The sequence below is a fragment of the Neomonachus schauinslandi genome, chromosome 10 (genome assembly GCF_002201575.2).
Source record: "Neomonachus schauinslandi chromosome 10, ASM220157v2, whole genome shotgun sequence".
NCBI classification, from domain to species: Eukaryota; Metazoa; Chordata; class Mammalia; order Carnivora; family Phocidae; genus Neomonachus; species Neomonachus schauinslandi.
In genome coordinates this window covers 38747428-38760655 of record NC_058412.1, presented here as the reverse complement: position 1 = coordinate 38760655, position 13228 = coordinate 38747428, and the positions used below count along the sequence as shown (strand labels likewise).

Here is a 13228-nt window from a genome sequence, read left to right as displayed (position 1 = left end):
TAAAGTAAATTCTACCCCTAACGTGGGCCTCAAACTCTCAACTCTGAGAACAAGAGTTGCATGCTCTACGGACTGAGCCAGCTAAGTGCCCATTTTGATGTTTTTCTTAGTCATGGGAGGGGGTGTGTTCCTGGAAAACCCAGACCTTTAATAATCTGGCATTCCAAGTAAAACAATTTACCACTAACAGGATGCCTGCCATTAGGGCCCACAGAGCCCGGATTCAGCACGGCAGCTAAGCTTGGCTGCAAGCCCTTGATGAGGTTCTCTTTACCAGAGAGACACACCAAGTCACAGGGGAAGGCTCCAGCAGAGCCTGCGCAGATATCGAATGCCTGTAACTGATGACAAAGAATAAAGACAGCAGGTTTTAGTGAGTCAGGCAATTGATAAGAAAGCCACCAGCATATCCACATTTCCCACTGGTAATTCAAAAAGAGAGTTAGTGCTTCCTTCTAAAGGGCCACCCACCTCGCTGACAGAGCTAACCTCTAGAGCTACACATGCTCCACATCGATGCCAAGCAGGCTCCTTTTCGACATGCTGGATGAAGACGGGGGCCCTTGACTGTGACATAACATTAGATTAACAAACAAAGGAGAAAGAAAGAACGAGATAGGATTTCTCCCACAACAGCATCAATCATCAAATTCAACTCATTCTCCGGGCATTAAACAAAGAAGAAAAAAAAAAAAACCCAAGTAAGTTAATCATATGTTAGATGCTACCAAATTAACACAAAAAAGAGGCTCTGCAAAGATGCTGAAGTGGGACTGGCTCTGGGATTAATTCACACATACACACACAGGTGCCGGGAGAAAAAACACCTGGCTCGGATCCAGACCATGGGCTGGTGGCGGGCAGAGGGGGCTGCTGGCCTCTCTACCCGACTGGATCGGTTTGGAGTTAGTCACACCTCTCAACGGGGTTACCTGCCCTTCTCTGAGGTCCAAAGAGGAGACAAAATGAAAGACTCGAGCCACCTGACAAAGGGGAAAAGAAAAAAAGCCATGGGCACCAAGCCTACAAAACCAGGTTGAAGGGCGCCATGCTGTCTTCACCTAGGACACTCGCTCACTCACTTTCTCACTCACTCACTCACTCGCTCACTCACTCCTTTCTTCCTTCCTCCATTCGCAGGGGATGCAGAGGGAGTGTTTACAAAGCTCCGTGTGAAGCCCCACAGAGGAACAAAGATGAATATGAAACACGATAAGCGATTCCTACTCCCAAGGAGCTCAGAGTCTAGCCCGGGGCATCTAGACACAAATGTACACAAGGCAGCAAATGACAAAGATGACACATTGTGGGGCTGACTTTCAGGGGAGGGAGAGAGGGCAGCTGGCTGACACCTGGTGGAGCTCAAACTTGAGTGAAGCCAGGGCTGCATCATCCGAAAGAAAGGGGAAGGATACTGTGGCCTGGCCATCTGAGTCAGGCCTGCACCCCAGCGATAGGGTTTCGGGGTCACCAGGAAGGACTCTCCACACACAGCTGATGTCCCTGCCCTCACATGTAGGAGTCCACCACTGAGTCCCAGCTGTGAAGCTTTGCCTTGTCCAAGCTTCCTCCTTGGAGACGCAAAGGTCCTGAGGGGAGGTTGATGTGGTAGAGGATCCCTCTTCCTGGGCGGGGAGTGGAGGGGACACAGGAGGGATGTTGCCAAAGGACAATGACGGGGAGAAAGGACTAGGGTCAGAGGGGGAAGGGCATCCCAAGACCCATTTGTTCCACTGTTAGTGAGAAGTAGAGCTCCAGTTATATTTGCAAATATGCCCACATTATCATAAATGATGAAGCTTTAAAGGAACTAGATCTTACAGTAACATGTATTTGTGATCCAAATTCCTTCAACCTAGTATGTACCACATCCTGCACTTAAGTGTTGCCCCAGCCTTGCCTCAGGGCAAAGAGGGAGCCTGCCCTGGTTCCATTTGCTGGCTGCCTTATGCATAGTAACGCACCTTCTTCATTCTGAGGGACATTTGATATAAAATGGTCACAAGAGCAGGCAGACAACCTGAGAAGTATCCAGGGCTGCGACTGACTCTAAAATTCTCAGTGGCAGACAGTCATCTCTCAGGGACTCAGCCATGGGTTCTCGGGGACTGGTGATGTGATCCCAGCACATAATGGTCTGGAAGTGTCAGCCCAGCATGGGGGGAAGGGCGGGGGGGGGGTTTGGGGAAGGAGCCTGGGGGTGCTTGCAGTGATGCAGGGAATGCTGGACTGGGAACTAGAAAGTCTCACTGGGAACCCAGCTTGGCATCTCCCAGCTGTGTGACCCTGGGTGCGCCCCTCAACATCCAGGTCTCAGTGTCCAGTCCTGTGAAGTAAGGGGGTGACAAAGATGGCATCTAAGGCTCCTGCCTGCTCTAGCAACCCACAGGTTTGACATTCCTTCTCTCTTGGGGGAGGGCAGGTGCTGACAGTTGGAAGCTGACCCCAGGGACCCACTCACCTGGAGGCTGAAGAGGAGGAGGAAACAATGGTATGGAAAGTCGGGTGGAGAGCAATGAGGGACCTGAATTCGAGGGCTGGAGGGTGGCTTGCCCCGGGAGACCCAGCACAGGCAAGGCTGACTGGGACAAGAGCCCAGGTAGCACCAGATACTGTGCTCACACTACCACACCATAGAGAAAAGACGGGAAGAGAGTCTAGATCCACATGAGAGGGAAACTCAGCTTCCTCTCCAGAAGAGGCTGAATTGTAAATGGCTGCCCAATGCCAGCATCTGATGTTTCTTTTATTCTGCTCAACAGAATAATGATCAGCCTCAAGATCAAACCAACATACAGGAGAAGTGAATAATAGGCAACCTTTATTAAGCATTTAGTATGAGCTCTGCATTCTGCAAAGTCTTTAGGTACACCGTCTCATAAGTGTTTGGTGGCAGGCACCATGGTCATGCCCGTTTTGCAGGTGAAGAAACTGAGACTCACAGAGATGAAGCAGTAAGTGTGGGAGCTGGAGTTTTTAATCTGGCTCTGCTTACCTCCAAGGCCCACCCGTGATGCTAACCATTGCTCTATTAGCTGACACAGCTAAAAATATGTACGACAGTTCTTCATTCCTTTAACATTGACTGAGCATCTGCTAGTAAGACATGAATTATAATGATCACAACAGAGTGCCAGAGGGGACCAAGAAGCAAGAGAACAGTTCCACCTGGAATCAGAAGAGGTTTCCGTGGAGAAGGTGGCATTTGACCTTGAAAGGTGGACAGGATTTCAAACAGGTGGCAACAGGGACAGATGAAGGACCAGTAGGAGTAGAGGTAGGAAAGAGAAAGGTCTAGAAATAGCACACAGAGTTGCTATTTCTAGAATAGGACAGAAGGTGGTGCTGTGAGTACAGTACAAGAGGAGCCAGAAAGGTAAGGAGAGACAAGACAAGGATGAAAAGCTGGGACCGGGGCTCAAACAGGAAGGGAGAGGAGAGGAGCAGTGACTACTTGCCTGGCTACTGCAATAGTCCAACCTGAAAGGAAGGGGGTGGGGAAGAAAGCCTGGAGAAAGGGAAGGGATGTCAAATGGGCAGGACTTGAAGAGTAAGTGGGAAGAAGGAGGAGCATCAAAGATGACTGAAATCTGGAGCCTGAAGGCCTGAGAGGGTGGATAGTGATTTCATTGTCATCAGACAAAGATGGGACACAAGAGGGGCAGATTCAGAGTTAGGGAAATGCTGACTAAAAGTATCAAGGAGACAAAGGGAGGAGAAGTTCAGCAGAGAATCAGAAATGCTGTACTTGAGCCTCCAGCAGAGAAGTCAATCTGAGAACCAGTGCATCAGGGGGATGGCTGAAGGTGAGGGAGAGGATGAGATGATCCTGGGAGGGAAAGGAGAATGAGGTGGGGTCCTGGAGAAATCCCACCCAACGCTGTGAGGAGGGGGGCGGCTACGGGAGGAGGAATGAAGCGAGCAGGAGAGAAAAGTCAGGGAGGCGGAGATGACCAAGAAGGTGCCACATCACCACAGCCAAGAAGCAGCTCTTCCTGCTCACAGGTGATCTCAAACATGCTTTCTCAGACTTCCTCTCAGAGACCAGGTAAGCAGGCAGGCTTCTCTCTTCCCACTTAGACATCCGGCTACATATCACCTCCACAGGGAAACTTGGAACAGAGAGGAGGCGAGAGACATCTGTGTGAGTTCCCAGCCCTTCCTCCTCAGCAGACTGGCGGCTCTGCATCTTCTGTGTGTTGTCCTCTCCCTAACCATCTACCAGGTGTGGTGAGGTGAGGCAGCAGTCCTGGGAGAAACACAGGAGAAGAGGAATCCAGGAAGATGGACTGTTGAGTGACGAAGGCCAACATGGTAGACCCACCCTGGCGGGAAGTCTTGAATGGTTCTGCTTCGACAAGTTGTGGAAAGCTCAGCTGGGATGCAAGTCACTTTGTGTGGGAGACCCAGAGGGTAGGCGATACTTCCAAACTTTTTCAGCCATTGTCCATAACAGTTTAGATAAATCTTGGTGTTTAAAACCGGTTGCAGTGGTGAATTCTAAATATTAATTTTATGTCACATGGTCCTTGGCTAAAACAGAAGAAAGAAGGCTAACTTGATGTAACCCTAGCACAATGGCTCGGGAATGTTCCTCAGCTCCGAGAGTGTGACAGTGAAGTGAGACTCAGGGACCTGAAGGGGACAGCAGTCTTTTCTTGTTCCTTGGAAATACCTTCTGAGCAGGAGCCCAGACAGGGAAGTTTTATAAAAGGGAAATCAATACCTGCCCTCTGATTCACTGTAAACAGGTAGTTTACAACTAATTAGTATATAATAGGTAGCTAGGGGAAAAAACCCAAAGGCAAGAGGAAACAACTCCAGTCTGTCCAGAAGCCCCAAGTCACCAGTCTTATGAGCTTCTGGGAGTGAGCTTCTGGTTCCAAAAATAAAGTTTCACGAAGGTTTAAAAGCAGTATTTTTTTCAAGCAAGAGGTTTAGATAAAGCAGTGATGGATAAAAGAGAAGGATAATAGGGAGAGGACTTTTTAAAAAAAAAAACTATGCTGAACTGTTTCGTAGTTTTATTTTTAAGGCAAAATTGAGTGGGAATTTAAAAAATGAGTGGGAAAACACTACAATTGGTCTTTCTGTGGCTCGTGCCCAGCTGTTCAGATGCTAGGGCTGTAACCAAGACCTGGCTATCCCCTGGGCTGCTGACTGTGCGGGCAAATTGGGGAAATGGAGTCATGGTGTGAAAGTGGGGCTGGACCAGGGGAGACGTTGGAGAAATGAGAGCAATACCATGGGTGATGTTATAAGCTGAGTTTCCATCTCCCTGTTTTGCTGGTGAACCTCATATACAGAGGCCCCAGACTGCTGAGTGGGTAAGGGAGGGGTCCTGTCAAAGCCAGGGCAGTGCAGGTAGAGGGGTGAAAACAAGGCAAAGAGAACCCAAGAGGTTTCAGAGATGGCTTGAGGCAGTGCTGCCCAAGAGAACTTTCTGTGACGTCAGAAACGTTCTGTGTCCATGCCAGCCACCTGCTACCATGGCCGCCGAGGACTGGGAATGCGACTAGTATGACTGAGGAACTGCATTTTAAATGCACTTGCTTCTAATTAATTCAAATGTAAAAAGCCGCTTGGGTAGAGCAGGACTAGAGAATCAAAAAAGTTTATTCTTCAGATCAGTCAGCAAGGTTTGATGAGTAGTTATGTGTGCAGAACACTGAACAAGTAGGCACTGTTTGGTTCTTTATTCTGGGTTGTTGTTTTTTTTTTCTAAGCAAGAAACAAAGGAAAAGAATCTAGAGCCCTTCATCTCCAGAAGCTAACAACATAATAGGAAATACCAGATTCTAGGGAGAAAAGCCCACACACAATCTGGGGCAGAAGAATCCTGAATCCACAGAACGTCAGCACGACCCGGGGCAGTGTTTTAACCAGCTGACTTTGCCAATGGTATGGGTACCAGTGGAACTGTTCTAGGGATAGGATCTCTAGGGGGAGCAAAACCACATTATTTTTCAAGTTATGAGACAAATAAAAAGCAAGGTTGGTTTACCAGGTCTAAGAAGCGGGCAGGTAGAAGAAACCTATTATGTGCTTCCAAGTTCAAGAACCATAGGGTGGCCTTGGACACCTCACCGTTTTCCAACTTCTGATCAATTGGTTTTCTTACCACGGTTTCTCTTGTGTGTGAGGTTGTGTTTTGCCGGTTCTAGAGTATTATTTTTAAGAAGAGAGAGAGATTTCCAGTTCTAGTCTTAAAAAAAAAGTGGGGCTCAATTTTCCCTCTGGCTGGAATTACCAGCTAGGAAACACCCCACATCTAGGCTCAGAGCCAACTCAGAGACAAGGGACGTTTAGACAGATGGTCCCACAGAAGGGTGTCCTCAGGGAGGAGACAGTTTTCATAGAAAGAAAAGATGCATCCACACTTCCAGAGAGAGGGATGAGACCCTGGGGAAAACTAAGAGTGGGAGGGGGTTAGTGGGCCTGGGGAGGACTTTCCCATGTGTAATTGTGTTGTTTCTGTTTTTCCAGTTCTAAGATAAAATATGTTAACATTAATAACAGCTTACATTGGTACAATATAGTGTACCAAAGTTTCTTCACTCTTCCTGATGATGCAAAAACCCTGCAAACATTTTTTTTTTTTTTTTTTTTTAGGGACACGGCTTAGGGCTCAGCATTACAAGAAAAAAGGGGGGATTAACTCAAAGTGTGGCCACATTATGTTGTACACCTGAAACTAATGTAATCTTACATGTCGATTATACTTCAATTAGAAAAAAAGGAAAGAAACAAAAGTGTAACCAAAAGATCTTTTAAGTTCCATACTTCCCCTCTGGGGAGCCTTCAAAAGATGGAAAAAAGAGCAGAAGATAGGGGAGGAGTGAGCCCTCATCCAGGCACCTGACCCCTAATCTGTCTGAAGTAAGAGTCTTTCAGTTACCTCACACTCTCTTGCGTGTCCATTTGGCCAAACACAGTAGATATTTAGCGAACGGATTTGTGAGTTGAGGGTGTTTTCCAGGAGGACAGAGGCAGGGCCCAAGAGTTGTTAAATGGAGCCACGAGCAGGGTGACCCTAAGTCCCGGTTTGCTTGGAACAGGCCTCATGTATACCTATTCCTGGTGTAATTATTCCAGCACCCCTTTCCCTCTCAGATGTGACCTGGTTTGGACATTAACGTATATGGTCACCCTAGTCATAGGTGACTTGGCAGGCTGTCTTCCCCCCCCACACACACAAAATTGCTCTGACTATCCCCCAAGGGGAATCCCAAGGTTGTTCAGGGCTCAGCTGGGTGCAGTGCACTGTGCTAGGCTCTTTGGAGCCTTACAAAGAGGGAGAGGAATTTGTCTTCCCACCATAATATGTCCCAACTGGCATGAAGTTTTAAGGAAATGAAACACACATACCTCACTTTCTCATTTTCAACATTAACACGTCTAGGAAGCTAATTCTGCATCCCAGGGATGTTCAGATGAAGTGCTCTAACCCTAATCACTTGTGCGCTTCTGGTTCTGGAAGGGGCCTCAGGCAGTGACCTGTACAGAGCTGGCTATTTAAAAATCATCTGGGGAGCTTGTTAAAAATAGAGATTGGGCCTACTGCCTGAGATTCTGAATCAGCACATCGGAGAATCTATTAAAAAATGAAAACAAAGCTTCCCAGGTGGTTTGGACATGAAAGCCAGATTTGGACTCACTGGTGAGTCATCATCCTTTGACCCCTGCCTGGAGTGATCCATTGTTGCTGTGGAAACCATGGATTTACCCCTCAGCCAGATTGGATTTTACTTCTTCTTTTTAAGTACACATCTGTTTCAAAAATAGAGGGCATTATTTTTGGAAGAGAAGATGTGTTTTCTCTCTCAAGATATTTATATTTAGAGAGGAAAAGCAAAGCCCCCAAAAGGCAGAAAACTTTCCCATTTGAAAACAAATTAAACAGGAAACGGGAATCCCTCACTATGGTAGCACAACTAGAAACAACTAATGAGCAGTTATTTCCTGAGGCAAGTTTCAGACTGTCTGGAGCTTCTTCAGCGTTTAGGTGTTGTAAGGTGCCTGGCCAGAGGCCTGGGCTCATGGGCTTCCCGGGGTGGTCTGAGGGGCTGGCAGGGGTTGGCCAAGATGGTATCAAGACTCTGGAGGCTCCAGCTTGAGGCAGACCTGGAAAAGGACAGCCCTACAGAATTACCATCAGAATAAAATTTACACACATGCTGCCGTATGGCCAGGAGACCCATCCTGAGCCACGCTGATAAATACATCACATTTATGCTCTGTGACTGAGCAGAGCAAAGAGCAGTAACCCATCTTCCTTCAGGCTTCAGAAGCAGAAGAGATGGGGTAGAGAGAGAGGCCGAGAGAAGGTTTCTGTAGCTTTGTGTTGCAAAGTTGGCCTGATGAATTAAGAATTTAGTGATTCTGAGTTCTCTTATCTTTCAGCTTAAAAATAAAAGCACAAAATGGTTACATCTCAAACAGAAGGATCTCGGCATTCACTGCTCTTTGTAAATCCTGATACATCTCCTTGGGATACCAAAACGGAATGTCCCCTCCAAAGATACTCACTGGGATCCATCATCTTGCCAGCAGCTATTGGAGGGGGGACACCTCACTACAGTTCTGTGTTATAGAAGGAGCTGGTCCTTCTCTGAATAGGAATCATTCCCTTTGGGTTTCCTTCTCTCTCTCTCAGCCTTTGTCTGCAGAACTCCTTGACTTCAGGTGGATGGTACTTTTCAAACAAACGCTCAGCCCCAAGGGGTAAGTCTTTCTTCCAGAAATGCTCCTAATGTGCTTCTCTTGGTTCAGGGCACAGAAAACCGGGCTCGGTCCCCTGACCCAGCTGCCTGTCGACACGCTCCATCCAACCATCCACTCAGAGCCCATGGAGCACCAAGGTCGGTATCAAATGTCCTCTTCCAAGGCCTTTCACAACTCTGCCCCTCCTTGCCTAAAACCCTCAGTCACCACCTAAGACATACAGCTTCCCTTCGCTCATACAACTCACCTCCCAGCCAGTGTGTCTCCCCAAACATTAGTATAACTGCCTCTCCTCCACCCCCAGCTGAAGGTAGACCCCTCCTCCACATTTGGACTGGGGGTAAAGACTGTCACCAGGAAACACAAGGCAATCTGCTGGATTTCCTCTGGGGGAAGTGTCTACCAATGTAATTTTTCAGGGCTGAGCCCACAATGAGAAACTGATACAACGACAAGGAGAAGGTGACGTGAGAAGAAGCTACTAGGAAGGACCACAGAGGACATGAAGGGGGCCGGATGGAAAGAGACGGAAGTGAGGTCTACATCCCAATGTCCCAAGCGACCCGTGTTTACTTCAAACGTCTTCCAGCTCTAGCTGCCGCTACTACACACATCCTCCTCCTCTATGTCTGAACACTCACCTCCTCTGGGACCCAGGGCTCCTCCCCCTGGGTCTGCTGGGCCATGTGTGCATAGAGCCACCCACTCACTCAGGTCGTCTTCCCACTTGGCTATATTTTGAGTTTAGGGGTCTCTCCCAGTGACCCTGGGAAACTGCAGAGAAGAGCTCACTCCCTCCCTTTTCGTTTCCTCTTTCCCCCAGGCTTAAGCTCCAAGTAATTCAGAGGTCTTAATCTGGGACCCATCATGAGTTTCAGGAGCTCGGGGAACCTCTTAATATTGCACACATCATTTGTGTGTGTGAGCGTGTGTGTGTGTGTGTGTGCACAATCTTCTGGGGGTAAGATTCACCAATTTTTCCATCAGATTTTCAAAGGGACCCCCAAAAGATGAGGAACCACTGAGGGGTCCTATGCCTGTCCTATGCGAGTTGTGTGGGTGATGAGCAGGGTGGGAGGGAGGGTTGGAGGGGTGGAGATGCTCACGCGGCTGTGGTGCTCAGGCTACCCCCCTTCCTCCCACCGGCGCGCGCGCGCGTGCGTGCGCACACACACACACACACACACACACACACACACACAGTACCTTGGAAGCAGCCATCACTGCTGCCGTGGCCGCCACGTTCAAGCCCCGCTTCCCGAAGTGCACGAGGGCATCGTAACTTCGGTCTTTTGCTTGGACCAGGCAATCATCGATTTCCTGTTGAAGGATAAACAGAGGCACACTGAGTTGGAAGGTTCAAATAAAGCTCTGTTCTTTCCTCCCTTCTGAGCACTGGGCTTGGCAGCTTGCCCAATCATGGATTCTCGCTGGGACTGAAAAGTCATAGGCACTGTGGGGTGTGTGTTTGCGGGGAGGGTAGACAGGAGGAGGGAGGGAAATGGAAGAGATACAGGGAAGTGAAAGAGGAATTTCAAAAAAACAGCAACTTACTGATCCAGGAAGGTTTTCTTCGAGCAATACCCTAGGATTGTTCCTAAAGTCCTCTAACCTTCCAGGAAGGCACCAGGGGTCCTGGATGTGGACGATCCTGCCATTCTACACATAGCCACTCTCTAAGACACTGAAGGAACTGAAGGTGGAGAATACCAAGAATCCAGCATCTAACGTCAGACCTGCCACTAACTGGCTGTCAGGCCTCAGCAAGTGTTTGGCCTTCAGAAAAATGAGGACAGTGACAGTACCTAACTCGTGGAGCCCAGTGAGGATTACATGAGACCATTCCAGAAAAGCATCTAGCACAGTGGCTGGTTTCAATAAGTGAGAAGCACTGTCATCTTCCTATCTCAAGGGGGTCAGGCCCTGGCAGCTCTGAAATTCTACTATTCTGTAGCTATTTCATACTATATCCAAATCCCTCCCACGTAGGTATCAAGGGGAGAGATGAGGACACAGAAAGAGATAGTGCTATTTTTGTTGATAAGTGAGATCATTTTACAGATAATGAAATAAAAGCAGAAATGAGAAGTCATTCAACAATATCCCCAGGGTCAGCGGGGAGGTTGGAAAGGGGATTGAAGTCTCTTTCCTTCAGGGACCAAAAGAGTGGTTTACTTCAAATTTGCATCAACTCTGGCTTATTCTTTTTGTTTGGGTTGGGTTGGGTTGTTTTGTTGTCACTGTTTTAAGAACAGCTGTTTTGTACATCACAGTAGCTCATTTCAGAGTTCAGTAATACAATGACACTTGGCCTTGATCTCATTTGAAGTTCAGTACATCAGTGCATTTCCTCTGCTTTGAGGTATCAAGTGAGACGGTCAACCCCTGTGCATTCCTTGTTTAAGACTTCCCCAGGAATTCACCACACTAAGTTTTCATTGTGACCCCTGACCGACTCTGGTAGGGATTCTTTTTTTTTTTTAAGATTTTATTTATTTATTTGAGACAGAGAGAATGAGAGAGAGAGAGCACATGAGAGGGGATAGGGTCAGAGGACGAAGCAGACCCCCCGCCGAGCAGGGAGCCCGATGCGGGACTCGATCCCGGGACTCCAGGATCATGACCTGAGCTGAAGGCAGTCGCTTAACCGACTGAGCCACCCAGACACCCTCTGGTAGGGATTCTTGGCAGCTCATAAGAGTCAGTCACCTTCACTTCAAGGGAAATGACATTGGTGGCTTCAGGGTAAGCCCAGCGTCTGGGGAAAGGGAAGTGCCAAGAGTAGGTATTTGACAACCAGGTCAAGAGAGAGATCCCATTCCTCAAAACCCACCCTTCTGAGATAGGCAGTGCTGTATCCTAGCTCCTAAAAGGGTTCTCAGAAATGTCTATAGTAGTCTGCTCATCCAATTAATATGTTCCCCTAAAACCTCCCCCAAGAAGTCCAAAGTACTCAACTTTCAGAAACAATAGAAATTTACATATAAAGCCATCTACAGTGCTCCTATTTCATGTTAAAAATCATATCCCAATCAGTTTAGAAGATCATGTAATATAATTAATGAATTATACAATATTGGACCCAATAATCATGCTCTTGGCAATCTATTCTAAGACAATAAGTCAAAAGAAGAAATTAATCTCTATGTACTGTGGTGTTCATGAATCTTTACGAAGATCAAGTACAAATGGGTTATGTGCAAACATGTTTAAGATCTCAGAATTTAAATATTGTATCTATATTAAGTGTTTCTGACATGTTTTGGTATTTGGGGGGGCTTTTTTGGTACACTTAGAATTTTATTTTAAGGAAGACTTATAGACTGGTATGCATAAAAAAGTTATCAAAGCAAACTAGTAAGACGAGGTAATGCATTTATTATTGTATGAAAACTTAAAAAAAAAAAAAAGAACAATCCAGTGAAAGCAAATCCAGCAAATTAAGTTCAGCAGAGATGTTAAGCAAAAAATCATTTTACAGACAGTGCCATTATCTTATAAGTAGCTCGAATTAAATTTCTTTTTAAGAGATTTAAGTTGTAATTCTTACTTGATTTCTTAATTATTGCTGACCCTTTCCTGTAATTTTTTCCCTATCTTGTTTTTCCCATCTCTGGCATTAGACAAGTCTATATTTTCCTTGCAAAGATGTTTGTGAAGTAGTTCGAAGCAAAATAAATACAAAAGGTAAATAGCCATGAAACAAATTTTATGACTGCTATCATTAGTACTTACCAACTGATAATTACCAAAATAGCAGGGATTCCATTGGTAGGCATATATTTATCACTGAACAATAAAGCAAACACTGTACAAGAAATTTCTTATCTTCCAGTGTCTGTTGGTAGCTATCTGGGCACTAGTTCAAGTCATTTAATCTCTTTATGCTTCCGTTTTCCTATGGTATGTTTTAAAAGTATTTTTTACTAGTCTACGTAAAAATCACATCTATAAAAGGACAGGAGCTGAGCATGTTGAAAGGAAGGAAATTCAGTTTGGGGAGTTGAATCATGAGTGGATCTTTTGTTGTCTTTTGTTTCAATTTATGGAAGTGGTTTTCAACAAGCAATGATACATAACATCTTTTTGAGGATTTCACCATGATTTCTAAACATGTCAGAAAAATACATTTAAAAAAAGATTAGAAGGAACAAATTGTTGGAGGCAAACAGACACTCTAGGGTCTCCTACAATAAAACACTCTGTCCATTTTACTGATCGCTTTTTAAATTTTTTACTTGCTGGAAGGAGTGAAAGGCTGAGCAGCATAAATTACCTTTTCTTTTGAAGACAGCGTGGGATGTACAAACTTCCTATATAGGAGGCTGGAGCCTTTTGTGTAGGGAGATAGCAGCCAGGCTACAAATGCTATTTTTAGTTCATAATAGAATGGAAACCTGGAGAGAGATGAGAAAATACACGTTCGGTTAGGTTCTCGGCAACACGGCCCTGAGACCCTGCAGCGCAGACACCTCTCCTGCCCACACCTAGCTGCAGGCCCCCG

The 13228-nt window shown here is 46.4% G+C and overlaps 1 protein-coding gene across 1 annotated transcript in view; it reads right to left on the bottom strand.

Moving 5' to 3' along the window:
- REEP1 (receptor accessory protein 1) overlaps positions 1-13228 on the bottom strand; it is a 51998-nt gene that overhangs the window by 18161 nt on the left and 20609 nt on the right. The window contains exons 4-5 of the mRNA XM_044918878.1: positions 13001-13121; positions 9931-10044 (exon numbers count right to left, since the gene is read on the bottom strand). Coding sequence (XP_044774813.1) covers positions 9931-10044; positions 13001-13121 — 235 coding nt within the window. The remainder of the gene's footprint in view (positions 1-9930; positions 10045-13000; positions 13122-13228) is intronic.